Below are 27,330 nucleotides of genomic sequence, written 5' to 3'. Positions count from 1 at the left end.
CACCACTAGGTGACCTTAGAGGCACCTGCCAGGCCTCCTCTCCGATGATTTTATAGGTACGTCCAGCAACAGCTGCCAAGGACCCAATCTGTCGGGTCCTAAGCAGCTTGCAGATAGCACAGCGCCTCCTGCTCCCAACACGCCTTTGAGGACGACGTTTTCATCTCTGTAGCCCACAGAAGGGGGCAGGAGGCCTGCAGAGGCCAGACAGCCTGCCAGACTGCATTTGAAGCAGCTCCCCGCCCCCCAAGTCCAAGCCTGTGGCTCTGCCGAGAAGGGAAGGTCCCCAGGATAGGTTAACGGGCCGGGTGTGCACAGGTGCAGGGGAGCGGAGGTCTGGGGGGGCTCTGAAAGGGCTAAAGCGGCAAGTCCGCCAAGATCCAACGGAACAAGGAGAGGTGGACACGGCCCGTGTGAATCCACAAAGCCAATCACACGCTTGGGCTTGGGAGGGCACATGACCGGGTGCCCGGTGGCGGGAACCGAACGGAGGCGTGGGCACGTGGGCTCATCAGCAACCACTTCTCATAAAGGAGACGTCGGGGTGTAAGGAGACAAGAAAGCAGGACCTCAGCCTGCGACGGCAAGAAACAACCGCGTGAGCCTGAGGGACGACCTGGGTTCCGGAAAATCTCCGCCTGGCCGCCACCCCGTGAGACCCTGAACACAGTCCCCAGCTCTGCCGTCCCCAGATTCTTGACTGTGGAAACTGAGATGATAACAGGGGTTGTTCTGAGCTTCCAAGGTGGGGACAGTTTGTTACACAGCGACAGCTCACCAGTATAGCGAAAGCCAGCGTGACCCGGGCCGCCGAGATCGCCAGCCCGACAGAGGCCACACGGGGGCCTGCACTGCACGCCCCCCGCCCCCGCACTCGGCACTGCTCCGAAAGCCACCGTCCCCCATCAAATCAAGCAATCCGCACTGCCCTCCGCCTACAGCACAGCCAGGCCTGCCTTTCGCCCGGGCCAGCCCTTGAGGTTCTGCATCTGAGGCCTCTCTGTTCATGTGACAGCTTGCTGGGTGACACCTGTCCCCTCTCCCTCCACCAACGGTCTCCAGGCCTGTCTTTGCTCCGCAGCCTTGGCTGCTCTGGGGGCAGCGCCCACCCCTTTCTGGGTTGTGCCCAGGGGACCCCGGTACCATCGCAAACACACGCCCCCGGGCGGGTGAGACGCTGCCAGCTGCCTGTGTGACACGGTGACAGAGACGCAGGGACTCAGCAGTCCGTGAGGATAACACCGGGAAGCAGGGGGTCACGAGGCCACCTGAGGGGCATGAGGTCCTGCCAGGTCATCCGTTGGGCACCTGGACATCCCCTCTCAGGGCAGCACTTGGAAGGACAGAGGGACAGGGTGGAGCCCCTCTGAGGCCCGCCCGGGCCTTGGTGGCCACGTCCTCAGGCGTGTCCTAGAGCGGCCCAAACTCAGAGGGAGCCCAGAGTTCTGTTCTCCACAGGGAAGGAAAGGGCTGCCGTGGGCAGGGTCCAGAGGGGACGCCTGAGAAACTGCGGGGTCTGGACTCCAGCTCCGTAGGACAGACCTGTAACCCTGGGGCTCTAAGTCCATGGTCCTCAGGGGCCACGCCTCCCGCAGGAGGGGCAGGGAGAGCGTCTGAGCCAGCCCAGGGTCAGACATGGCACCACTCAAGGCCCCGTCCTGAGATACGTCGGTGGTGGCGAGGCGGGCATGGCCCGGGGGCTGTGGCTCCCTGTCCGGGGCGCCCACCTCTCCATGGGCAGGGGCTGCCTCAGGAGCGATGTGAGGACCGTCTCCTGGTGGTAGTGCGCCAGCAGGAGGATGCCCTCGACGAGGAGACGCCGCACTTCCGGGTGGTCCGCCACGGGCAGGTGGACCAAGAGGGCACCCAGGATCTCAGCCACCTGGGGAGGGGCGGGGCATCACCGGCACAGCCTGGGCCCCCACGGCCGTCTGCCCTCCCCCACCGCACACCCCTCCTCCAGGGACTCTCGCCCAACTGGACAGCGGGCAGGTTAAACCACCAGCTCATCTTTTGGTCTCTTCCCGGATTTTATCATGTCTTCTATGTAGGGGGCAGTATGCTCGGGGAGAGAGAGCCACGGGCGTCTGGCCCACTGGCCACTTACTAACCAGGCTACCTTCAGCGTGTCTCTTTCTCGTTCCAGAACTCTACTTTCTCCTCCTCTTTACAACCAAGGGTCTGGGGAGGCCTTCTCGGAGAGTGCGGCCGGGCCCTTACGTGTCCCTCTAGCCTAGGCGCCCCGGGCAGCCCCAGGCCTCGGGTGGCCCAGCCACAGCTCTGCTACCTTGTCCTCCAGCTCCTTGGTCCGCCTCTGGAGGAAGGTGCCTATCCAGGTGACGGAGGCCTTGTCATGCCACAGGTCCATGGCCCCGATGTTCTCACAAAGCTTCTGGATGAGCGAGACCACCTCGTCACAGTTAAACTGCATGCAAACCACCTAGGACCAGAGCACAGCCCTCCTGGCGTGCAACAACCAAGTTTCGGGCCCACGCCCTGCCCCCACTTGTCATCGCCGACGCCCCCCTCTTCCGCCCGACACCGCAGCCCCAGCCCGGGCCCCCGCCATCTCTCAAAACATCGCCAGGGCCTCCTACCCGTCTCCCTGCCCGGCATCTCACCGGCCCCCTCACCAGCCCACTCGGGATGTTACTCCCCCACCTCAAAGACTCACAGCTCAGCCCAGCTTTCACAGGCTTCTTCTGGAAGGTTCCCCAACCTCTCCCACACCTCACCTACCCGACGCCGCCCACCCCACCTGAACTCTGCTCAGGAAGCTTCACCCGAACGTTGCCCATGCTTCCTTCCCTCAAGCTGTGCCCTGAGCCCTGACGCCCCGTGGCTTCATCCTGCCTCCCCCCACAGGCCCCCTGCTCCAGAAAGCCACCTCGGCCCCCTGAGGTGGAAGTGACCCCGCCCCTCTGCAGCTCTGAGAGTTTGGGGGTCTAGTGTGCCCATGGGCCAACACCGCTGTGCAGGATCCCGAGTTTAATTCTTCCTGGGGCCCCTCCACCCTCAGTGCAGCACATCATAGGCACAGAGACGAGGTAGGTGGGGACTGTGGGACCGTTAAGTACCTATTATGTGCCAGGCATCACAGCGGGGAACTTACATATCGCACACCGTTTAGATACAGAGGGTGTGGGTTGGACCAAAAGCCATGGGGACTGTGATCCCCTGGAGGAGGATGAAGCCTGTGTGGCCAGGCTGAGCAAGGTCCCAGGACTCAGACATGGTCCAGGCACTGGAGTCCAGCCCAGGAGCCGACACGACCCTCCCAGCGTGTCACCTTGGCGATTCTGGAAGACGCACTGAAAATCTCCTCCATGTCCAAGCCCTGGAGATCCTCCTTACATTTTGCAAGCTCCAATTCCTCGGAAGGGCCCCACAAAGAGCAGGTCTGGCTTGCTGCGGGGAACACAATTTTAGACACGATCAGAAGGACAAAGGACCCACACACAGGCCACGTCAAAATGGCTTCCTGCCCTGGCCCATGGGGTTGGGGTTAGGGGCTCGCTGGCTCTGAGGGCCTGGACCACCGTCCAGCATCTGAACATCCCATCTCTTCTTGCCTTTGCTTTCATTGCCCTGTCTCCCCACACCACCTCTGCACACAGCTCAAATGCCTGCTTTCTGGGAGGCCACCAGCTGGTGAGCCAGAGGCAGAGTCTTCCCTTCTGAAGGTCACCACCCCGCATGTGCCCCTGAGGTCATGTCTGGCCACTTCTGCTGTGTCCTTGGTATCTTTGAGCTGTCGTTTTCCCAGTGAGGCCCCTTAATACCCAGGACATGCCCTCGGTGAGTTGTGCCAAACCAGGGAGGCTCTCCTTCCAGAAACTTCCGTGGCCTCTCAGCAAGCTCTGCATCCCCTCCATTACCTCTGCTGGTCACCCTTGTTTGTCTATACAGAGAGGCCATGCTCCCCTAGGATAGCCCCACAGCTGACACCCCTCCCAGCCTCGATGTCCTCATGTCTCCGTACCATGAAGATCCAGCAGCCTGGACAGGACATCCATCGAGGCCATGCGGGTTCTTGTGTGTGAGTCACAGGTGCGAGGGGCAATGAGTCCAACCAGCGTGCCAAACTGCCCCAGCTTCAGGGGGATCTGAGGGACAGGAGACCTCAAGGCTCACACCCTCTGTCCATCCATGCACACCAGGGGCTGCCCAGGGGTGGCATAACGGGCAACCAGAGAGGGTGAGCCCTGCTCGAAGGTACCCCAGCGGGGCCCCTGGAGGCAGAGCAGCCAGGATGCGAGGGTTCTGGCTCAGGACCTGCCCCTCCAGCTGCAGGCCCAGGCTCTATATCAGGGCACCTGCCTTGTTCCTGTAACTGAAACCTGGGTTCAAATGTGAACTCCCCCCCCCCCCCCGCCACCCTGCCAACCTAGCTGTGTGGCCTGGGCAGGCTGCTTAGCCTGGTGCCCTCGTGTTCCTCATCTAATGGAGCCTCCCGTTTCAGGGGATGTTGTGAGAATTATGTCAGAAAATCCAAGCGATGCCTTCTGCACAGCGTCTGGCCTCAAACCTAGCATGAGGGTAGACCCCGGCCTTGCTTTCGCAAGTTCGAGCCCGGCATCAGGCTCCATGCTGACAGTGCAGAGCCCGCTTGGGATTCTCCCTCTCCCTCTCTCTCTCTCTCTCTCTCTCTCTCTCTCTGCCCCTCCTGCACTCTCTCTCTCTCAAAATAAATAAATAAGCTTAAAAAATAAAGTGTTCCCTCTCCTCAGGGATCGAGACGGGAACTTTGCTGTGGGTGTCAGAGCAGCAGGCTGGGGGATCAGTGCCCCGGGACTCACGCAGACACCGACGCTCTGCACGTGGATCTGCAGGAGACGGAGATGGAGGTTCATGGCCTTCTCCCGCTCCCCTTCTCTCTCCGACAAGATCCACTTTTCCAGGAGCTGTGGGTAGAGCCCAGAACACAGAAGGGGACATTAAAATCCCAAGGCCAGCCTTTCCCAGCTGGCTATTGCCCGCCTTGTCTCTCCCACTCAGGACTCTGACTTCCAGAGGTGTTGGGTGGTTCTGGATACTTCTGCCTCTCCTTCCAGGGACCCCTGCAAGGGAGATGCGGCTGTGGACAGAGTCCACAGTCCCCAGGTAGCCTCACCAAGATGGCGCCTGGCTGATGTGTTCGGCCTCGTTCCAAATGTTTGCCTGCAGGTGAAGGAGGCGGGATCATCGCCCACCTTGCACCCCAGGGCCTTAATGTTCACACATGCAGTAGCAGTAGCAGTGCATGAGGCCAAACTACTACAACTCGGAGGAGAAATACATCGATGGTGAGATTCAGAGACCTCAGTACCTCTTTCTTAGAAACTGAGGAACAAGAAGATGGAAAATCAGGAAGGAAAGAGAAAACTTGAACAACACTACCAACCAGCTTGGTCTAACTGATGTTTAGGAACACTCCACCCAACACAATATACAGGTGCACACAGAGCCCTCACCAAGATAGACCATACTGTGCAACAAAATAAGTCTCGGTTGATTTAAAAGGATTTGGGGCACCTGGATGGCTCCGTGGGTTGAGCAACTGACTTCGGCTGGGGTCATGATCTCACAGTCAGTGGGTTCGAGTCCCGCCTCTGGCTCTGTGCTGACAGCTCAGAGCCTGGAGCCTGCCTCGGATTCTGTGTCTCCCTCTCTCTCTGACCCTGCCCCACTCACACTCTGTCTCTCTCTCTCTCTCTCTCTCAAAAATAAATAAACATAAAAAAAATTTTTTAAAGGATTCAAATTATACAAAGTATGTCTTCAGACCACAACGGATTTAAATTAGGAATCAAAAACAGGAAGGTCTCTGGAAAGTCTTCCAACATTTGGGAAGTTCTAAATAACCCATGGGTCAAAGAAAAAATTAAAAGAGAAATTAAAATGTATTTTTAACTGAAACAAATGGGAACACAACGTATGAATATTTGTAAAATGCAGCAACAAAGAACAAAGTCAGTGCCTCATACTATCTGATCTTGGTCATAAGACTTATTATAACTAACATTACAGTAATCAAGATAGGATGACACTGGTGTAAAGACAGACAAATACATCAATGGAGCAGAACAGGTACCAGATACAGACCCACACATACATGGCCAATTGATTTTTGACAAAGATGCAAAGATAGTTCAATGGACAAAAGTCTTTCCAACAAATGGTTCTGGAACAACTGGTTATCTGTGTATAAGCAAGCAAACAAACAATTTTTTTAATGTTTATTTACTTGTTTTTAGAAAGAGCATGCATGCACATGAGCACAAGCAGGGGAGGGACAGAGAGAGACAGGGAGAGAGAGAGAGAGAGAGAGAGAGAGAGAGAGAGACAGAGAGAGAGAGAGAGAGAGAGAGAGAGAGAATCCCAAGCAGGCTCCATGCAGAGTTTGACTTGGGGCTTGATCTCACAATGCCATGAGATCATGACCTGAGCTGAAATCAAGAGTCAGACACTTAGCCGACTGAGCCACCCAGAGGCCCCCAAACAAATTTTGATCCATACCTCACACCATATACAAAACCTAACTCAAAATGTTTCATAGACTTAATTATAAAACTTGAAACTACAAACTTCTAAAAGAAAATCTTTGTGAGCTTAGGTTAGGCACAGACTTCTTAGGTATAACACCAAAACCATGATCCATTAAAGAAAACAAATGATAAGTTAGATTTCATCAACATTTTAAAGCTTCTGTTCTTCAAAAGACACTATGAAATCAATGAAAAATACATCACAGACTGGGGGGAAATATGTGTAAATCACATATCTTATAAGGACTTGCTTTCAGAATATATAAAACCTCTGAAAACTCAATAAGAAAGCAAACAACCCGATTTAAAAAAAAAACTAGCCAATGCCCTTCAAAAATGCCAATATTATGAAAGATAAAGAAAGACTGAGGAATTTTTCCAGATTAAAGGAGATTAAAGAGACATGGCAGCTAAACACATTGGGTAATCCCACTTAGAGCCTAGATGGGGGAAACACCTATTGGGGATACTATTGGGACAATTTGTGAAATTTCAGTATTGGCCATCGATTAGAATACAGCGTGGTATCATCAACATGAAACCTCATGATTTTTATCATTGTACCATTTTTATATAAGAGGGCATTCTTGTCCTTGATGTTTGCAAGTAACTCTCCATGGTTCAAAAAGTGTGTGTGTGTGTGTGTGTGTGTGTGTGTGTGTGTACAACAAGAAAGATAAGGGAAGAGAAAGAGAGATAAAGAAAATGTGACAACTGGTAAGAACTGTGAATCAGGGTGTGAAGGGTATACAGGAGTTCTTTGTACTGTTTTTGCAACTTTTCAGCAAATCTGAAATTGTATCAAAATACAGTTACCAAAACAATTTTTAACACATACCCCTGTTTTCCATAGAATCTGGCCCTCAGACCAGCTTTCTGGGGGGCGTGGCCATCCCTGGCTCTTGGCCCTCCACCAAGGAACTCACGTGTACCATTTCCTGCAGCCCTTTGGGGTCCAGCTGCCTCTGCATGAGGCCCTCCATCAGGTGTTCCAGGGCCTGAAGCGCATTTGCGTACAGGGTCTATGGCCAAGAGAGGAGAGCACTGGGCAGCAATGAGGGAGTGTGCACAGCCACCCACCAGGACTCTGCAAGGACCCGTGCCAGGGCTGGGAAGTATGAAATGATCTGAAAACCACCCCTTTGCCTCTGCTTAGACTGAGTTCTTTACACCCAAATTCTCATGTGACACACAAGACCACCTCTGAAGAGGAACCCATTTTCCAAAGGAGGAAACTGAACTCCCAGAATCCAGTTCTTCTGACTCCCCATCCAGGACCAGGACTTTGAGGCAGAAATGGCTACCTGTCCACAAAAGATTTGTCCTCCTTCTCCACCTTGTTTGCTGGGAAACAGTCATCCAGTCAGGAACTACATTTCCCAGCACCCCTTGCATCTAAGCATAGCCATGTGACTGAGTTCTGGCCAATGAGAAGCGGGCAGGGTGGCTCATACATCCTCGACACCCTTTCTCGTTCTCTCTTCCTCTACCGGATGTCAGTACCCATGGAGACCTTGGGCCACGCATGGAAGATAGTGGGGCCTCTGCCAGCCTCGGTTCCTGAATAACTGCACACAGCAGCTCCCTCTCCACCCCCACTGCCAGCTGGACTTGACTTGAGTGTGAAATAAATCTTCTTATTAAATCATGGAGATTTCAGGGTTTAGCTGTTACAGCAGCTAGCATTACTTTATACTAACTAATAGAGCCTACTGCACTTTGCTGCACTCACAGGTGGTTGAGGATGGTGGGCTCTCAGCACTGCCCAAGTTATTGGAAACTTCTAAGACCTGACCCAGAAAATGAGGTGGCCCAGAGGGACCTACCTGAATGGACTCATTGTCCTCTAGTGGGGGTTGAAGAGAAATGACAGAGTGAATACTGATATCCATCAGTTCATTGTTTTCCTCTGTGGAGTAGAAAGGCTTCAGACTGCTAAGGGAAGAAGAAGTGGACAAGAGGGGTGGTCAGAGGGGGACTGAGACCCAGCCACCCCACTGCTCAGTCCAGGGTGCAGAGGCATGTCACAGAATGAGGGAGAGACCAGCTTCCTCGGTTGAGGGTGCAGGCATGCATCCCTCCCCAGGTGCCCTGGCTTCACCCGGTCGCCAGTATCCAGTGACTGTGTCTGCGATCCATGGGGAGACCCAGGGACCCAAGGCCAGCTCTCTTTCTTGTTGCCTGCTCTCAACCTCTCCCTCTCCTGCTCAGAAATATTCCACTGCTACTCCCTGGCCTTGACCATGGACTCTGCCTCAGAGGCTGGCCCTGACCCAAGGGTTTCAAGCGTAATACCTGCACCAGCAGCAGAAACATCACCTTGGTGCTTCTTAGAAATGCAAAATCTCTGGCCCTACCCCAGAGCTACTGAATCAAAAGCTCTGGAGAGGAGCCCAGCCGGCTGAGCTTTAGTGAATTCTCAGGGGTGGTAGCTAGCTGCCCGATGGGCGCCCTTCTCCTACCCCTTCATCAATAGTTCCCAAGCCTAGGTGCTCACTAGCATTACTTGGAGAAGCTCTGAGGTACCCAAGGGCCACAACCAGGCTCTAGGGATCCTTATTTAAAAGTCTGAGGTGGGGCCAGGATATCGGTATTGTTCACAGGTCCCCAGCTGGCTCTATTGTGCCTCCCTGGTTGGGAGCCGCCATGCCATTTTAACTTTAAACTACTGCCCCCCAAAGGGGTCCTACATTTCACACTGCCAGGACCTCCAGCTCCTACCCAGATCGTCTTCTTTTGTGTAAGCCCAGATCAAAAGCCAGATGCCAATGCCTTCTGATCTCCCCTGTTGTATCAACAGAATTGCATCTTGTTCATAGCCCTTTCTTCTTCTGGCCTCAGATTTTTTTTTGTTATTGCTGTTAACCCACAAATACTCAGCTCTGACCCATGATTCCTTCCGCATGTGTTCATTTACCTCTGAGTCCCCGAAGACATGTGTGTGAAATTTATTTCAAATCTGCCTACATGCTGCCTCTTCAGGCAACAGGTGGTTATGAGACTAAACACTGCATCTGCCCCGACGGGTGAGGAATTCCCAGAGACCACCCGGCCACTCTAACCACTGATGTTCCATAACTTCTTCCTCTTCCCTACTTCCCCACCAGTGAATGGACAGCTCCAGGAGGGCAAATCGCAGATATTATATTACTTTGTATTAACTGCATCAGTACCGTATCAATAAATGAATTCCTTGACCCCACCCAACCCAACTAGATGGCCCAGCGCCCCAGGGCTGCTGCCCGAGACCCCTGCTGCAGAGGCAGGGAGGCAAAGCGGGTGTGGTCCCCCCAAGGAACACTGAGGGGTGGTCTTGGACTTTGCCTCTCCCCACGGAGACACCCGGGCCGGAACAGGGGCCCAGCTCACCTCAGGTGCGAGAGGGCCTCTATCGCCATGGTCCGCACAGGAGAAACCAGGCTGTCGGTGGGTTCCGCCTTGATGGTGGCCTGCCCGGCACAGCAGGACGGTGAATGAGCCACCCAGAGCCCACCAGAGAGGACAGTGAGTGTGGGGGGGCTAGTGTCTAAGGCCTGGCACTTTGTGGGGTGCGGACACCCATACCACATTTGCTCCTTTCAGGATCACGTGGCCTTTTAGATTTTCGGGGAGGCAGCAAAATCTGGTGTGAGAAGGAGGGGGGCTCCAGACAGACCGGAGCTTCTCGCTCAGGCCCGCCACCTGCTCGCCGTGCGTCCCTGGGCAAACTGCCTCCCCTGCCTGAGCCGTCACGTGTAAAACAGTGCCCGGCCAGCGTGAAATGACACACGGATCGCTGCCGGCCCAGAGCGGGAGCAGGCGTGCTCACGTCCTTCTCGGGGCCTCCTGTTCCACCCCACGTCACTTCCCTCGGGCACCGCTTCCAAAGCAGCTGCGGTGCTTTCCAGGGGCCCAGGGCATCGTGAGGGAGGGGGGAGGTCTGGGGATGAAGGGCTGTGGCTCCCACAACTCTATCAGCCTCTGTCGCGGCTTCTTGCCTTTAGGCAGTTGACATTTTCTAGACCTTACTGAAGTTCTGTGCAAAAAACAAGAGCTTTAAGACCTGCCTGCGGCCGAATCTAAGTCCCCCCTGTGGAGAAACACACGGGGCCACCACGGGGCAGACCCGAGGGCCCTCTGTCTCCCGGCCTGGAACCAGCTGCTTCCGGGCACCACAGGCTCCCTGGCCATCAAACCCTTTGTCAGATGGACAGATATTGTACTCGGAACTCCTTCAGTTGGCTGGAAGCGGAACTGAGACAGGGAGGGGGTTCAGTGACCCCCGAGGCCCCCTTGTCCCTCAGATGCCCTCGGGGACTCTGAAAACCTCTGAGCGAGGAGAAGCCCGTCAGCAGTCAGACCCCAAAACCACCCGGGAGCAAGGACGCCTCTCACCCGACTTACTATTATAATGCCAGTGAGGCTCATCTTTTGGGCAAATTCAAAGTCCTCCAGGTCCTTGATGTTCCGGATGGCATCGGTGACCTGCACCACACTCTTCAGGAAGGCCATTTTGAGACAGATGTCCTGCGCCCAGACCAAGAAGAGGGAAAGGAGGTAGCACGTCAGGAGTGAGCCCAAAGACTCAGGCTGCCCAAGCCACAGCTCTCATAAGGACCCCGCCACGGCATGAGGACACTCCTTCCTCTGCGCCAAGGAAGAGGCAGAGTCAAGGGCACCCTGAGAGATGGCAGGCCTCGTTCTGTCCCTCGGCCACCTTGCCCGAGCTTCTGCCACAAGGCCAGGGTGCCAGCCAGGTGCCGGACAAGGCACAGCGTTCTGAAAACGCCACCTCCCTCAGCCCCCCTAAGAACAGCAATGCCGGTCAGCTCACACCATTCACCCGCCAGGGGCACCGTGCCCTGCGTGTCGCCCAAGAGACACGTTGAGATAAAAATCTAAGTTGAGATAAAAATCGTTTTCCCCTTTACGGCATGGGCGAGCCTTGAGGACCTGAGGCTAAGTGAGATAAGCCAGCCACAAAAAGGCAACCCGTGTGTGATCCCAGTTAAACGCGACGCTTGTGGGTGTCACTTCAGAGAGAGGGAGAGCGGGACGGGCGTTGCCAGGGGCTGGGGAGAGGGGGCGTGGGCATGTGTTCAGCGGGCCCAGAGTGGCCGTTTTACGGGACAAAGAACTCTGGAGAGGGCTGGTGGACTCTGCTGCACAATGATGTGAGTGTACTTAACACCGCCCAACTGCGCACCTTAAAAATGATGACAATGGCAAATTGTGTTATGCGTATCTTGCCACAACTTCAGAAACAATAACGAAATAGCTTTTGCTCCCTTCTGTGCTTCCCCCTCCTTGCCATTCCAAGAAAGTAGCGAGCCTCTCTACATCCCTGAAGACCCCACTCCTTGTCTTGGGTCAGGTGCCGGGAGGGGAGGGGGCAGAGGCGAGGGCTGAGGGAGAGAGCGAGGCCGGGAAGAGGGGGCACCTGTCCCGTGACTTCCGGGACCATAACCGCCCACTTGGCACTGCGGTGGGGAAGGCTGTCCCCTACCTCCCCCTGGAGCCGAGAACACCCAGTTTGAAAAAATGGGCTTCCCCAAAGCTGGGTGTCAGGTGGGACTCCTGGTGCCTACTTGGGGTGGGGGCGGGGTGCTCGGATTACAAGGCAGGTGGCTCTCAGCCAGCCTGGCTCTGAGTGGGGGGTGCGGCCTCCCGGGGTTACCTGGCAGCTGCTGGAGAAGTGATGAATGATCTTAGCGGTGATGGGGGTGTCCGCGTGGGTGAGGAGCATCTGGGGGTGGCAGTACGAGGCCACACAGCTGTACATGACCATGAGGGCGCCCTTCACTGTCTCCCGCCTCCAGGGATGGTCCTTCTGCGAGCCCAGCCAGAAGAGGAAGGAAGAACCACCGGCGGGGGGGGGGGGGGGGGGGGGGCGGGGGAGGGGAGTAGAGGGGGGTGTCGGGATTCAACTGGCCACCCCAGCTGCATGTGGACAGTCTCCGGTCACATGACCAAAGGAGCCACTGAGTCAGCAGAAGACGCTTCCACTGATATCTTGAAACGCTCATTCATTCACTCATCCGTTCAACACACCTTACTGAGCTCCTACTCCTTGCCAGGCCCTGCTCTGGGCCAGGGGCTGTCGTGATGCTGGGATGAGGTGCTACAGGCCACCGAACCCACCATGGAGGGGGCGCAGGGCTGCCCGTGCCCTGCCAGGCCTCAGATACGAATCCACGTCTCAGATCCTGCTTTGTGGAGAAGCTGGGGCAGGGGCCTGGGATGCTCCTGATTCTCTCCATCCAAACTACCAAACGCCCGGGGCGAGGGTCCTGGGTCAAGGCCAAAGCCTGAGGCATCGGTGACTCTGGATGGTTGCCCACTGGGGCCTCAGCCAACCTGTGACCCTGCGGCAGAGGGGCCCCCTCGAGCGGTCGGCCCACGGGCTGCCTTGGCCTGGCCCCTGGCTTCTCGGCTCAGTGGCCATCTGCATGCTTTTGGACAAGCTTCAGTGCTCTCTTCTATATGATGGCGGGCATGATCGCCCTGCACCCCATGCCATTGACCCGTGGAAATACCTACACTGAGTGCTACCTGAGCAGCCTCTTCAGATCCAGTGGGTGTGGGTGAGGCCTGGGACTCTGAATTCCCATCAGCACCCAGTGCTGCTCTGCAGAGCCCACGGTGGGCTAGCGCTCCTTTGTAATATCTGGGCCCTGAAAGGACGCACCCTGAAAAGCTTTGTTGGGGGGAGGCCTCCGGATCTCAGTCATTTCGGGGACAGGTGATACCGAGGGGAGTTTGCTACTGAGATCTAGCAGGCACCTTGGCTGGTGCTGAAAGAACTGGTCTATGCGACCCCCAGAGACTTGACTGTGGAGCGAGGGTGCCTTACCCGCCAAGCCCCTATCTGCCAGGACTGTTCCGACTCCTGGATCCTCTCCTCAAAGTCATGGAGCACATTCAGCACTGTCTTCACCTGGCCACGGGCACACAGGCCAAAGCACAGAATCACGCCCTGCGGGCAGACACAGCCAGCGGGGGTGAGGGCAGCGGGCAGCGGCCAGAGGAGGAGCCCCACACACGTACACACACACACAAGCACATGCATGGACGCCCCTATGCACACACAGGTCCACACACAGACACACACACACACACACACACACACACACACCAGTACACATATGCATGCATGCTCATGCACACACAAGCTTTCACGCACGTGCCCATATCCCCGAGGGACCAGAGGGGTCTGGTGGATGGGGGTGGGGCCGCAGGGCACCCTCACCTCCCGGTCAAAGTCGTTGCCATAGTCTGTCTTGTACAGCAGCTCCAGCAGCAATGTCTCTACCTTGTCGGCCTCCAGGCCTGTGGCCAGTGTGAAACCCAGGGCCCGATACAGAAAGCCCTGGAAAGGCACAGGAACAGAGGGAGCTTCGAGCCTCTCTACTCCACCCTCCAGGGGTTGCTGCCGTGGAGAGTTCCCTACGTAACACTCTAGATTTCTTTCTCTAATGCACAGATATCTATGCATTTCGTACATTCTTTGAAATAAACATCGAGGTTATTCTGGAGCATCGGACTGTTTGCGGGCAAGCGTATTATAAATAGTGGGGGACCAAATTTCCCTCCTATGGAAGTCGAACCAGTTTCAACTCACACTAACCAATCTAGAACATCGATTTCCCCACATTCCTCTGTCACACAGGACATTACCAGTGAGAGGCAGACCATCCACGTTTTCTTGCATTTCTTTGATTATTAGCCGTGCTGATCACCTTTGCACATTCTCACGATCCAGTCCCTGAATCCCTGTCTGTATTCTTTCCCCATGTCCTGTTGGCTCATTTCTCCTGTTTTCTCTTTTATTTGTAAGAGTTTTGTGTGTGTATTTGGAAAAATAACAAAAACAAACATGCATTATTTCATTTAACCCACACAGCATCTCTAGACTGTAAATGCAGTTGCTGTTTGGGGAGATGAAAAACCAGGTGGGGAGGGGCACAACCAGGATATAAAATCAAACCTGGTCTGGGGTGTCTGGGGCGCTCAGCCAGTTAAGCATCTGACTTTGGCTCAGGTCATGATCTCGCAGTCTGTGGGTTTGAGCCCCGTCTTGGGCTCTGTGCTGACAGCTCAGAGCCTGGAGCCTGCTTCGGATTCTGTGTCTCCCTCTTGCTCTGCCCCTCCCCTACTCATGCTCTGTCTATCTCTCTCAAAAATAAACATTAAAAAAAAATTTTTAATAAAAAGGATATCTGTCCTTGAATTGACATCAGATAAGATCTTACACCTGCAAATTTATGCTTAGCTATAGAAGACTATCTGTAAGAAACACTTGTTTTTTGTTATTTTACATACTCCCCTACAAAGGCTATCTATTTGGATAAACATAATTTTTGGCTGACACCTGTAAAACCTTTTCTCAGACATCTTCATTGAGATATAATCCACATACCATAAAATCAACCCATTTAAGGTTTACAAATTTAACGGTATATTCACAGAGTTGGGTAACTATCATCACAATCTAAATTTAGAACATTTTTGTCACCCCCCCCCAAAGGAAATCCCTTGCCCGTTAGCATCACTGGACATTCCCTGCAGCTTCTGGAAACCACAGATCTACTTTCCATCCCTAAAAAGATGCCTATTCTGGACATTTCAAGTAAACAGGATCATATAATATGTGGTCACTTGCATTCCTTTGCATCTGGCTTCTGTCACTTAGCATAATGTCTTCAAGGGTCATCCTTTCTGTACCATAAATCAGTACTTCATTCCTTTTAATGGCTGAACAATATTCCATTGTATGGATAGACCATGTTTTGTTTTTTCTTTCATCCACTAGTGGACATTTGGGTTGCTTCTGTGGTTGGCTGTATGAATCACACTATGAACATTTATGTATAAGTTTTTATGCGGATGTATGTTTCCACTTCTCCTGAGCATGTACAACTAGGAGTAGAATTCCTAGGTCATATGGTAACCCTATATTTAACATTTCAAGGAAATGACAGACAGGTTTTCAGAGCCGCTGCCCCATTTTCCATTCACACCAACAATATTTGAGTGTTCAAATCTCTCCACATTCTTACCAATGCTTCTTGTTGTCTGTCTTTTTTCTTATAGTCACACCCACCTAGTGGGTGTGAAGTAGTATGTCCTTATGGTTTTGACTTGTGTTTTCCCTAATGGGAATCATCTCGAGCATTTTTTCACGTACTTATTCACTCTGCATGTACCTTCTTTGAAGACATGTCTGTTCATATCATTCGCCCATTTCTAAATTGGCCTGTCTTTTTGTTATTGAGTTCTAAGTGTTCTTTATATATCCTAGATACAAATCCCTTATTAAGAACTTAATCTGAAAATATTTTCCTCATTATTGGGGCTGTCTTTGCACTTTCTTGATGGTTTGATTTTCAACATAAGAGTTTTTAGTTCTGATGATGTCCAACTTAATCTATTTTTCTGTCATCACTTGGGCCTTTAATGTATCTATCTAAGAAGGCCTTGCCCAAAGTCAGTTGATAGTAAATGTGAGGTTTATTTCTACACTCTCAATTCTATTACCTCACTCTGTCTGCCCATCCTTATGCCAGCACTGCATTGTCTTGTTCACTGCAGTGGTGTGTAAGAAGTGTTGAAATTGCAACATTTGAGCCCTCCAGCTTTTGTCTTTCTTTTAATCATAATTATGTTGGCTATTCTGGGCCCCCTGTATTACCACATGACTTTTAGGAGTAGCTTGTCAATCTCTGAAGAAAGAAAGAAGAAGGAGAGAAGGAAAGAAAGAAAGAATGAATGAATGAAAGAAAGAAAGAAAAGAAAAGAAAAAAGAAAAAGAAAGAAAGAAAGAAAGAAGGAAAGAAAGAAAGAAAAGAGAAAAGAAAAGAAGAGAAGAGAAAAGAAAAAAAAGAAAAGAAAAGAAAAGAAAGACAAGAAAAAGAAAAGAAAAGAAGCCAGCTGGGTTTATGACAGGAATCACAATGAACATGTAGATAGATTTGGGGAGCGTGCCATCTTGACTATCTCATCTTCCAGGCCATGAACACGGGATCCTTTCTGTTGATTGAGACCTTCTCTGATTTCTCTCAACTATGTTCACAGTTTTGTAAAAACCTTTTTACAACAAAATGCACATATGTGGTCATGAGCCAGTAGCTGGATGAGTGGGATATGTGGAATAACATCCGGCAATCTACCGGTGGGGGTGGGGACAGTTGGGAGTCCAGCTCTAAACCCAGCCTGCCCACTCTTTCTTCCTTTGTCCCCCTCCCAGCCTCATCTTCTTCACAGCTGAGCTAGAACTCAGCCACCCCTTTAGCCTTCCGTGGCTCAATGTCACCCTCACCATTTTCACTATTTCCCAAAACCTGCTCACACATCTCAGCCCTTGCCTGTTGGACTCTGCTAGGAGACCACTTGAGGTGGAAAGTGAGATGAAGGGTGGGGAAGATGGCGACTGGAGAGGAGGCCCCAGCTTCAGCAAAGCAGGCTTTTAAAGAAAAACAACACAAAGCAAGAAACAAACACCCACTGACTTAAGCCACCCACCTCTCCTCCCAGAACCCTGTGGACAGCTGCAGGTACAGCTGGGCTCACCCACAGTGCGGGACTCCATCCCACTGTCCCTGGTGTCCCTTCCCTGTCTGAACTGTCTTGACGCTGTGAGGACAAACCTTCTCCAGGGAGGGGCTGTCAAAGCTTTCGATCTGGTTGTTCAGCTCTTTGCTCAGACGCAAGCTCCAGTTGGAACCTCGAGTCTTCTTAAGGGAGTTTCTCAGAAACTGAGGAGACAGAAGATGTAGGTGGGCAGTGCCCAAGCACCCCAGTCCTGTTCTCTCCCAGGCTGCGGGAGGGCTGTGTGACCTTGAGTGGTGACTCACCCTCTCTGGCCCCCTTCCCCAATCTCCAGACTGCTCGACCCATCGAACCCTGATCCCGTGAGCCTGGAGAACAGCTGTGGCTTTGATGCTGGAGGGAGGAGGGTCACCCCGTGCTGCTTTCCTGAACACATGGTTCCCCAAGTTGGAAGGCTCTCTGTTCTCCCCTGCTGGCAGACACAGCCGTGGACGTGCCTGGTGCTCCCCAAGTCTTCTCGGACAGAAGGAGAATGTGTCCTCCAAGGACTCCTAAACTCCCCATGCCGACCCTGCCGAGGGCCCTCCCGTGCACCCTTCCCCTTTCTCCCGGCCCGACCTCAGCAAGCTGCATCATGTCCTCACCTGAATTAGCTTGTCCTCCCAGGTCTTCTGATTCCAAGTAAACTCAGTATGTTCTGCAGAAAGAAGGCCCACATGTGCTACTTTCTCCTGCTGCTCCCTTCTGGGGACCCCTTTGTGGGTCAGGCACTCGAAGCCCTCCACAGATGGGCTCAGCACATGCTGTCGTCCCCTCCCCACTTCAAGCCAGGTGATGAGTACGCCAGCAGGCACGCGGGGAGGGGGCCCCCGGGCGCCTCACCTTCCAGGTACTTGACCAGCAGAGGGATCTCCAGCTCCCACATGTCAGCCATGGCGGGCGCGATGCTCTGGCTCAGGGTCCTTAGGAGGTTGAGCATGGCTATCCCACGGCCCTCCCCCTTGTAGGGGGATGACATCAGCACCTGGGTGGGGGACGCCCAGATACCAGTGGGGCAGGGCAGCCCCCCACCCAGGCACTTTGTTCCCAGAAAGAAGAGGGGCAAGATCATGGGCTTTCTCCCCACCCCAGGCTTCTGCAGAGTGTGGGTTAATGCCCAGAGTCAACATAAGGAGCAGAACGCGTGCGTGCAAGGCCCCCAGGGGCAGGCGGGCCCTTGGCAGTGTCCTGGGGATGCGCTAGGGCTGCTCAGAGGCTGAGCAGAGGAATGTGGGAGCACGTTACCACCAGGTTCCTGGGCATCCGAGCACACAGCCCCTGCCACATGTACCCAAGAGGAATCAAAGGGACCCGGAAAGCTCTGTCCTGCCAAGTGTCTAGCTCCCTCCTCCCTTGGGGGGGCTTTCAAGAGAGAGATAACATGGGCCCTGGCCTCAGTCTGCCCAGGGCACAGCCTGGGTGAGCCACTCACCAGGAGACGGGCTAGCAGTTTCTGGGGCGCAGGCAGATCCACTGAGGAAGAAGGAGATGTGACCCTGCTGAAGCTGCCCGGCTGATACTGGGAGACACCCCATGCTCCCATGCCCCTGTGCCCCTGAGAAGGGCTTTGCCCTAGAAGGTACTTTCCTAAAGCATCCCATTGCCCCCAGAACAGAGGATGGGTTGGCACAGGGACCAGTGATAGGTCCATAAAGAACATCATTTTAATTGGTTGATCCTAGGAAGAAGGGAGAGTTGCGCTTTGCGCTGGGGCTTAGAAGACATCGGGGGGGGGGGGGTGCTAGTCCAGAGCCCAGGGGAGGTCATGAAGAAGACCCTTCACCATTTGCCGTCCCTGGGTCCTAAAGGGCTCCTAAAATCACACCCACCACCAGCAACGCCCATCCAGCAAAGCCCCAGCCCCACGAGAATAGCCCCCTTGGAAGAGCAGTGTCACTCCACCCTTAGGTGGGGCCAGTCACTTCTTGGAGAGTCTGACATGGACAGTGCTGCACTGGGGTTACAGACAACTCCCATGGGACCCAGACAAGTCACATGTGGAGAAAGCCTGAGCCTCCATGGGTGAGGTCCTGGGAGGGGTGCAGGGGGAGGGGATGTGAGGAATGACCCGCCAAAGGAAGCTGGCTCCATTTCAACCCCTCCTCAGATATGCTAAGGGCCTCCGACCTGGCTGTTTGGACTCCTAGACGCTTCCTGGAAAATGGGGAGAGGACACACTCGGAGACACGGAGTGACCGGCCCGCCCAAGCCCCCCAGCCAGCACAGGGACGCTGCCCACCGTGCCTGCTCTTGCTGGCCACACTGGCCTCCACATCCTTGGTGCGCGGCTGGCGTTCCACCAGGTTTGTGAGACTGATGCAGATGGGAGTCAAGGCCTCGGTGTGATCTGTCTCCATGATGTAGCACAGGAGCCGCAGCCAGAACTCCTGGGTTGGGGGCAGAGGGGCAGGATCGGCGGCGGCATCCGTGGCCACACGACATCCGTCAGGCCCGCCCCACGGTGCCGGCCTGTGAGTCCAGGGCTGGCTCTAAGCAGGTGCCGCCTGGGCTGTAGCCACCGTGAATCTTCTCACTCTCTCTGTTATTCAGATAAGCTGCCCCCGGCCAGGGAGCGTCCAGCCCAGAGTCTCACGGAGTGGACAAGGATTCCCTCCTGATGCTATCATGGTAAATTTTTTCCTACTTTTGGCCAAATCACACTGTATCGCAATGAAAAGTTGACACCCTTGTTTCCCTCTTAAGCTTGTGACCTCCTTGGGGTTACACGGAGCCCTCGCAGTATAAGCCTTCGTGTCTTCACGTGCTAGGAACTCACTGGATGCTTGTTCAATTAAACAATTAAAATCATATCTACACACACACACATACACACACACACACACACACACACACACACACACACACCTGGGCTGCAGGGGCTTTAAGGTGATAGACACATTTCTGGCAAGAAGTCAATGGATACCTATTGAGGCCCTCTGCGTGCCAAGCACTGCCTTAGTGTCTGGGGGACTAAGCTCCCATCAAGGACCCAGCTCCGGAACTGGACCTTCAAGGACAAGAGCTCAGGTGGTGGGAAGATGGAGGCCCTCCGGGCCCCCCAGGCAGCGGGACTGGAAGAAGAAACAACACAGAGCTCTGGGCATGCGTCATTGCCCTGTCTGCCCCCTCCACTCCGAGCCTGGTGTGGGACCCACACAAGTCAAGCTGTCGGCTGCAGGGTGACCACTCACATTGGTCATCCCACTGACGGAAGAGGTTATGATCCGCACGGTGTCCATGGTGACTTTGTGGACCATCTTCTCCTCCAGGTCCCTCTGATAAAAGCTCTCCCGGCGATTTGTCTGGAAGGCAGAACCGAGGGGTCCCTGCTCACGGGGCGGGTGCCCTGCAGCCTTCGGTGTGGCCTCCTCACCCCCGTGAGGCTCCATGCCCCGGAGCCGGGTCTCCAGGGTTTTCTGGATTCCCTGCCTGGCGTGACTGCGCCCACCCTTACCTACAGCTCACTGCGTCTCTGTGCCTGTGTCATGAACGCAGACTCACGCAGGTTCGAGCACAGATACACCGGGCGGATTCTTGCCTCAGTGCTTCGGAAACCACTTCCAAGGCCCGGCTGTGCCATGGTCTGCATATCAGGGCCACTCACCAGTTTGTAGGTGGAGAGAGTCAGCTGCACAGACACGTACTTCAGGCCCCAGCCTTTGATCCTGTCCTGGTAGCCAGACAGAGCCAACTGGCCGATGATGCGGAGAATAGCCATCCTTACCTGCGGGGACGGGCAGCAGACAAGCCAGGGACTGGGATGGGCTCCGGGGGAGAAGGGCTCAGCATCTAACCCCGAATCCCGTGACCTGAGACGGCCAGGAATTGGGGGTGCTCTGGGCGGGAAGGAGCCTCAGGGGCTACCACCCACTCTGCCCCCCACCCCCTGCCTCGTCCAGGGGCGCCCACTCTGCAGCGGGCCCGCCCAGGAGCCCTATCTGAGCCTCCCAGAGACATGGAGCACGCTCCCTTCTAGACAGGCTACCCCCTTCTCAGGCAGCCCTGGAGGGGACAGCCTGACTCTTATGCTGGGCCCGCCCAGGCTTGGGCTCATGTTTGCAAAACCCTACGTGGGGGCAGCACAGAACAAACCTGTTCTCTCTTCCCTTGACGGCCTCCACATTTTGAGAACAGCGTGGCCTAAATCTCCAGCCCAAATCCCACCCCCCCCCAGGCCCTCTAGACCCTCGCCCTCCTGGACCTACGACCAGAACTGAAGCTACATTCCTAGGTGGCCGTGGCTACAGTGGAGACTGGACTGTGGGGTTTTGGGGCCTTTATTTGGAGGGCACAAGGTGTGCGTCTTTCGAATTTCAAGTTGCTTTCTTCAAATGCAGTAAAGGCTACACAAAACCCTCAGGCAGCCACGCAGCTCTGGATGATGCCAGATTCACCCAGCCTCTCCTCTGTCCAGGGTGCTGGCTGGGCCCCTTCATCGGGCAACTCCAGGTCCTTGAGGAGAGCTGTGGTCCTGCTCCCGTGGGCCTCACACTCCTCCAGCCCTACTCAGTGCTGGCCAGGAAGCTAGGTTTTCCATCAAAGGGCCTCCAGCAGGCCGCCCTCCCCACAGAGCTGGAGAGGAGTGAAGGCCGCCCACCGGACTTCCCTCCGCCGCCCCCTCAGAGTGCCCCGAGCCCCATCCCTTCCGGGTGTCTGCCCCCATTACCTTGAAGCGGGTGTCAGAGAGGGTGGTCTTGACCACCCGGATGGCCAGGTAGATGGTCCTGACATTCATTCTGGGCTCTGAAAGAGGAACACCAGCCTGGAGGGCCACCGGCCTCAGAGCTGGGCTCTGAGGAGATGCCCGGGACTCCCAGCGAGACCCCCAGAGCAGCAGGCCTGCCCCCCACCTTCTACCAGGAGCCAGGCATCAGCTGGCTCGTCCACGTCACGCCTCCTGAGAGCCTCCGACTCCCACCGCGGCTCGGGGCTGCCTCCCTCAGAGGCCTCGCTGGCCACCTCCCTGTCCTCTCAATGTCTGTCCCACCCCACCCAGTGCCAGGGGAGAGCATGGCTTTTATGCCTCACAGCTTGGCCTCTGCTTTGTGATTCTCATGGAACCCAGCCGGACCCTCCTTGAGGTGAGAGCCCCACCTACTATCACTTTAGCACCTTCAGGTGGGCACATGGTGGGCTGGGCACACGGTGGGCACGCATAGACCGTTAAGCACAGCAGGGCAGAGCCCGGGCTCTGGTACCAGGCTGCCTGGGTTCAGACCCTGTGTCTGCCACAACGTAGCTATGTGACCGCAGGTGAAATCCTCAGCCCCCTGTGCCTCGTTTCCCTACCTTTAAAATGGGGATAACAACAGTACCTCTCTCACAGAGCTTCTGTGAGCAGTAATGACAGCGCTTGGCACACAAGAAGTGCTTTGGAAGCGTTTGTTAGTCATAGAATTGAGGACAGCCGATTGGGGGAGGAGGAAGATTGGCAGAGGTAAGAAAGAGGGGTTCCTGGGTGCCTCAGTTGGTTAAGCATCTGACTCTTCACATCGGCTCAGGCCGTGATCTTGCTTTCGTGGGATCGAGCCCCGCAGTGAGCTCTGTGTGGACACCATGGAGCTTGCTTGGGATTCTCTCTCCCTCTCTCTCTGCCCCTCCCCCTGCCAAAATAAATAAATCAACTTAAACAAAAAAGAGAAAGAGAGAGAGAGAGAGAGAGAGAGAGAGAGGTAAGAGAGAGCCATGAGAAGATACCGGAGAGGTCCAGTGTGGACAGAATTGCAGTCGGGTGCTCGGGCTCACAGTACACTCAAGGCTACATGTTACTACAAGTCAATGCTGGTGGAAAAGTAGCAGGTGACCAAGCACTAAGAGAGCAGGTTCCAATTTTGAGTTTTTATCTGCAAAATAGAAACTTTTTTTCTGATTTTAAAAATAACGTGTGTTCATTGTAAAATTAAAATAAAAGGTAACCACTCAACAGTTTGTGTCCTTCCACACTCACTCAGGCGAAACTAAGCATATAGATTTCTTGCAAGTAATCAAGACTATGTAACACCCTACCCCCCACCCCATACTATCACCCTCAATACAGAGAGGGCTTCTTTCCCGTGAAAAAATACAGAGTGACTATATCCTTTAAGGTTGAGTAATATTCCACTATGTGTATATACTATTCTTCATTCCAGAAATTCCCTATAGAAAAACATTTAGGTTGTTTCTAACGTTTTGCTTGTATGCATGACGTGGCAATGAACGCCATTGTCCGGTTACCTTCGGGCAATTATATCCTTCAGACAATTGTCAAGAAGCTGGGCTGTTGAGCCCAAGTTTTGGTCCCTATCCAACTGAACATCCAGAATGCTTTATCAACTTCCACAAGAAGCTAGTTTCTTTTTTTTTTTTTTTTCCTAGCACAAGGATTAGCAAAGTATAACCCGCAGGCTAAATCCAGATCAAAGCCCATTTGTGTAAATAAAGTTTTATTGGAACATAGCCCCACTGTGCAGTTTATGACTGCTTTTACACAGCTGAGTAACTGTCACAGAGACCATATGGCCTATAAAGCCGAAAGTATTTTTACTCTCAGGCCTTTCACAGAAAAATGGTGAGGCCAACTCTAGTCATTATTATCTCTGTCCATCAGATAAATCTGCATTTTTTTTTTTTTAAGAGAAAGGTTCACTGTCAGCAGAACGTGCTTCATATAAAGTTGCCCAGTCTGTGCACTGCACAGGGCACTCAGCTGAAGGACTGAACAGAAGTGGCCATGCTCTCCTCACCAAATCATGAACCTGCCGGGCCACGTGCTCCCAGCAAGGGATGTCTTGCCCCAGTTCACACAGAGGCACTGTCTGAGCTGCTGCCTCAGCTGGGGAGAGTATTTCCCTTCTGATAACAGGGCCAGGGTTCTAGTTTGGGCTTAGGGATTCAGAATCAGGAGTTTCGACTATGATTGGGCATTGGGACAGTGGGGCTTTAGGGCTATGCCTACATGATATAACTAGGCCTTACATAAAGCCTTTGATTTAGTTTTTGGGGGGGGGTAGTTCTAAGATTCAGATTAAAAGTTGGAGGGGTGCCTGGGTGGCTCAATCGGTTGGTTAAGTGTCCGACTTCGGCTCAGGTCACGATCTCACGGTCCATGAGTTCGAGCCCCGTGTCGGGCTCTGTGCTGTGCTGACAGCCTGCTTCTCTCTGCCCCTCCCCCACTCACGCTCTATCTATCAAGAAATGAATAAACGTTAAAAAAAAAAAAAGTTGGAAATTCAGACTCAGGTGGAAGCCAGGATTCAGGGTTTTCGGACACAGCTGGGGGTGGGGGTCACAGTGCTGGTTAGGTTCAAGCACAGAAAATGCGAGGCAACACACAGCCATGACCCCTTGGCCCAGCCAGCGATGTCAACAAAAGAGGAAATGACCGAGTTCCAGATATGTGTGAGACCCGCTTCCCCTGACTCCCGCCCCACCTCCTGGTCCTGCTCACCAGCTGCGTTCACTATCGCCCTAATCAGGGTCAATGTCCCCACGCGGATGGCCTCTTGGCTCATCTCCATCTGACCAAGGAAGAATTTCATCAGCTCCTTGGGGTAGGACCGGGCTGCAGAGGGGAAGGCTGCCTTAGTCATACGCCCCCTGGGCCAGACAGATGGAGCCAGAGGAGGCAGCCCTGGGGGACGGGGACTCCCCCCCCCCCGCCAGGCTCACAGGGGACCTGGGGGAGCCTCACCGAGGGCTATGAAGCAGTGTACGATCTCCGCCAGGTTTTGGCTGCTGTACTGCTGCTGGGCGGGAGCCTTGGAACACACCTGGGGAGGGGGCGTGCAGGGAGGGTGGTGAGACGACAAGCAGAGACGGGATGCAAGCACGGGGGCGGCCCGGCCGTGGCAGAGCTGCGTGGGCAACCAACGCCTCCCAGCCCCCGTGGGATACGGGAGCCAGATGAACGAGATGGGGGCTCCACAGCCGCGCCACCTGCCACCGCCCACTCCCCACGGCAGCACCCCGAGAATGCTGGTGCCCCGCCAAGCTCGCGGCCTCACCTGGACGTGCAGTTCCGTGAAAATGGTGTGTAGTTGCATTTGGGGGACGGGGGTGTTGGTGGTGACGGACGTTTCCAGGATCTGCCTCAAGACCTGCAATGAACAGGCCGATGATTCAGGGTCAGTGAACTCTGGACTCTTGTGGCTCAGAGGGGCCCATCAGCCGACGGTATCAGCATCCCCCCTGGGAGCTGGCGAGAAACGCAGAGGATGTGGAGAAACGGGGACCCTCTTGTACCATTGGTGGGAATGCAAACTGGTGCAGCCGCTCTGGAAAGCAGTGTGGAGGTTCCTCAGAAAATTAAAAATAGACCTACCCCATGACCCAGCAGTAGCACTGCTAGGAATTTACCCAAGGGACACAGGAGTGCTGATGCATAGGGGCACTTGTACCCCAATGCTTATAGCAGCACTCTCAACAATAGCCAAATGATGGAAAGAGCCTAAATGTCCATCAACTGATGAATGGATAAAGACATTGTGGTTTATATACACAATGGAATACTACGTGGCAATGAGAAAGAATGAAATATGGCCTTTTGTAGCAACGCGGATGGAACTGGAGAGTGTGATGCTAAGTGAAATAAGCCATACAGAGAAAGACAGATACCATATGGTTTCACTCTTATGTGGATCCTGAGAAACTTAACAGAAGACCACGGGGGAGGGGAAGGGCGAAAAAAAGTTACAGAGGGGGAAGGAGGCAAACCATAAGAGACTCTTAAATACTGAGAACAAACTGAGGGTTGATGGGGGGCGGGTGATGGGTATTGAGGAGGGCACCTGTTGGGATGAGCACTGGGTGTTGTATGGAAACCAATTCGACAATAAATTTCATAAAAAGAAAAAAGAAAAAGAAAGAAATGCAGTCTATCAGGCTCTTCTCCAGACCTGATGAATCTGATCCTGCATTGTCAACAAGCCCCCAAGCTATTCCCAGGCACAGTGATGCTTGGAAAGTGCTGTGCTAAGCCACTGAGCATGGCATTCAAGGCCCTCTTCCCCTTTCTCCCCTATCCACCTGGCAGCGAATCTCATTCTTCAGTCAGAGTGATCGAAGAACGGCCCCCTAAATCTATCGTATTAATTTCTGCTCTTTGCTTTTGTAGCTGAGGACCACGCCTCTGCTGTAGGTGAGTGACACAGCCCAGGTCACGTCTTCACTCAGAACCCTGCCAAGGCTCCATCCCACACAGGTTACGGGCTATCGTGGGTTAAAGGGTCTCCCAAAAATTCATGTGCACCCAGAGCCTCAGAATGTGTCTTTATTTGAAAATGAGGCTTTCCAGGGGCACCTGGGTGGCTCAGGTGGTCAAGGGTCCAACTTCGGCTCAGGTCATGATCTCACGGTTTGTGAGTTCGAGCCCCGCGTCGGGCTCTGTGCCGACAGCTGGGAGCCCGGAGCCTGCTTCAGATTCTGTGTCTCCCTCTCTCTCTCTCTGTCTGTCCCCCACTCGTGCTCTGTCTCTGTCTCCCAAAAATAAACATTAACAAAATTAAAAAAAGAAAATGAGGCTTTCCAGATGTCATGAGGTAAGGGCCTCAGATGAAATGAACCATCCTGGATTTAAGATGGGTCTGTAGTCCAACAACTAGCGTCCTTATAAGAAGAGGGGAGGACACGGAGAAGAGACCACGTGAAGAGAGGGGGACGACGGAAGGCTGCAGCCACCAGCCAAGCAACGCGTGGGGCCACCGGCAGCCGGAAGAGGCAAACAAAGGATTCCTCTCCAGGGCCTTCGGAAGGAGCGCCGTTGGAACCGTGAGGCTACATTTCTGTTACTTGGAGCCGCCCACCCTGCGGTTCTCTTACGGCAGCCCCAGGAAACTAACACGCAACCTCACCGCAGCCTCCAAGACCCTTTGGGATCTCGTCCCTTCCTCCTGGAACAGCAGTCTCAAAAATCCAGTGAGTGCGGAGCCCCAGCTTCTACTCAGGTGACACTCCCCCTCCCGACGCGGGACCCAGAGGAACCAAGCCTGCAGCCTCTGACCTGCGTGATGAACAGGGCCTCCAGGCCACCCCGGTATTCCGCCAGCAGCAGGGGGATGTAGTCGTACAACTGATTCCGAAGGTCGTCGTTGGGCAGGAGGAGGGTCAGCATGGGCTTCAGGGACTTGATGACCCCCAGCTTCACCTATCACAGGAGCCCGGGAGCCCCAGCGAGGCCCAGTGAGGTCACCCCATCCAGAGAGTCCAGGGCACGTGACAGAGAGGGCCTTGGGAGTAGGCGGGGCCCCGCCCGAGACCC

The 27,330-nt window shown here is 54.2% G+C and overlaps 1 protein-coding gene across 7 annotated transcripts in view; it reads right to left on the bottom strand.

Moving 5' to 3' along the window:
* Positions 1–27,330, bottom strand: part of MROH2A (maestro heat like repeat family member 2A) — a 45,440-nt gene that overhangs the window by 7,556 nt on the left and 10,554 nt on the right. For 4 of the 7 annotated variants that reach the window (XM_045034658.1, XM_045034653.1, XM_045034657.1 and 1 more), the window contains 24 exons: positions 27,073–27,216; positions 25,079–25,171; positions 24,766–24,844; positions 24,523–24,636; positions 21,760–21,836; positions 20,698–20,817; positions 20,285–20,395; positions 19,333–19,480; positions 18,526–18,566; positions 17,937–18,078; positions 17,699–17,751; positions 17,153–17,260; positions 13,756–13,875; positions 13,360–13,482; positions 12,184–12,336; positions 10,911–11,033; positions 9,897–9,976; positions 8,354–8,462; positions 7,454–7,549; positions 4,800–4,904; positions 3,983–4,106; positions 3,290–3,408; positions 2,288–2,440; positions 1,728–1,882 (listed from right to left, as the gene is read on the bottom strand). In XM_045034658.1, the coding sequence (XP_044890593.1) occupies positions 1,728–1,882; positions 2,288–2,440; positions 3,290–3,408; positions 3,983–4,106; positions 4,800–4,904; positions 7,454–7,549; positions 8,354–8,462; positions 9,897–9,976; positions 10,911–11,033; positions 12,184–12,336; positions 13,360–13,482; positions 13,756–13,875; positions 17,153–17,260; positions 17,699–17,751; positions 17,937–18,078; positions 18,526–18,566; positions 19,333–19,480; positions 20,285–20,395; positions 20,698–20,817; positions 21,760–21,836; positions 24,523–24,636; positions 24,766–24,844; positions 25,079–25,171; positions 27,073–27,216 (2,690 nt within the window). The remainder of the gene's footprint in view (positions 1–1,727; positions 1,883–2,287; positions 2,441–3,289; positions 3,409–3,982; positions 4,107–4,799; positions 4,905–7,453; positions 7,550–8,353; positions 8,463–9,896; positions 9,977–10,910; positions 11,034–12,183; positions 12,337–13,359; positions 13,483–13,755; positions 13,876–17,152; positions 17,261–17,698; positions 17,752–17,936; positions 18,079–18,525; positions 18,567–19,332; positions 19,481–20,284; positions 20,396–20,697; positions 20,818–21,759; positions 21,837–24,522; positions 24,637–24,765; positions 24,845–25,078; positions 25,172–27,072; positions 27,217–27,330) is intronic. The other 3 variants (XM_045034654.1, XM_045034656.1, XM_045034655.1) reach the window with 3 other exon arrangements.

Source organism: Felis catus, chromosome C1, assembly GCF_018350175.1.
Source record: "Felis catus isolate Fca126 chromosome C1, F.catus_Fca126_mat1.0, whole genome shotgun sequence".
NCBI classification, from domain to species: domain Eukaryota; kingdom Metazoa; phylum Chordata; class Mammalia; order Carnivora; family Felidae; genus Felis; species Felis catus.
The sequence above is the reverse complement of the archived record's forward strand: the minus strand, read 5'-3'. Positions and strand labels throughout refer to the sequence as shown.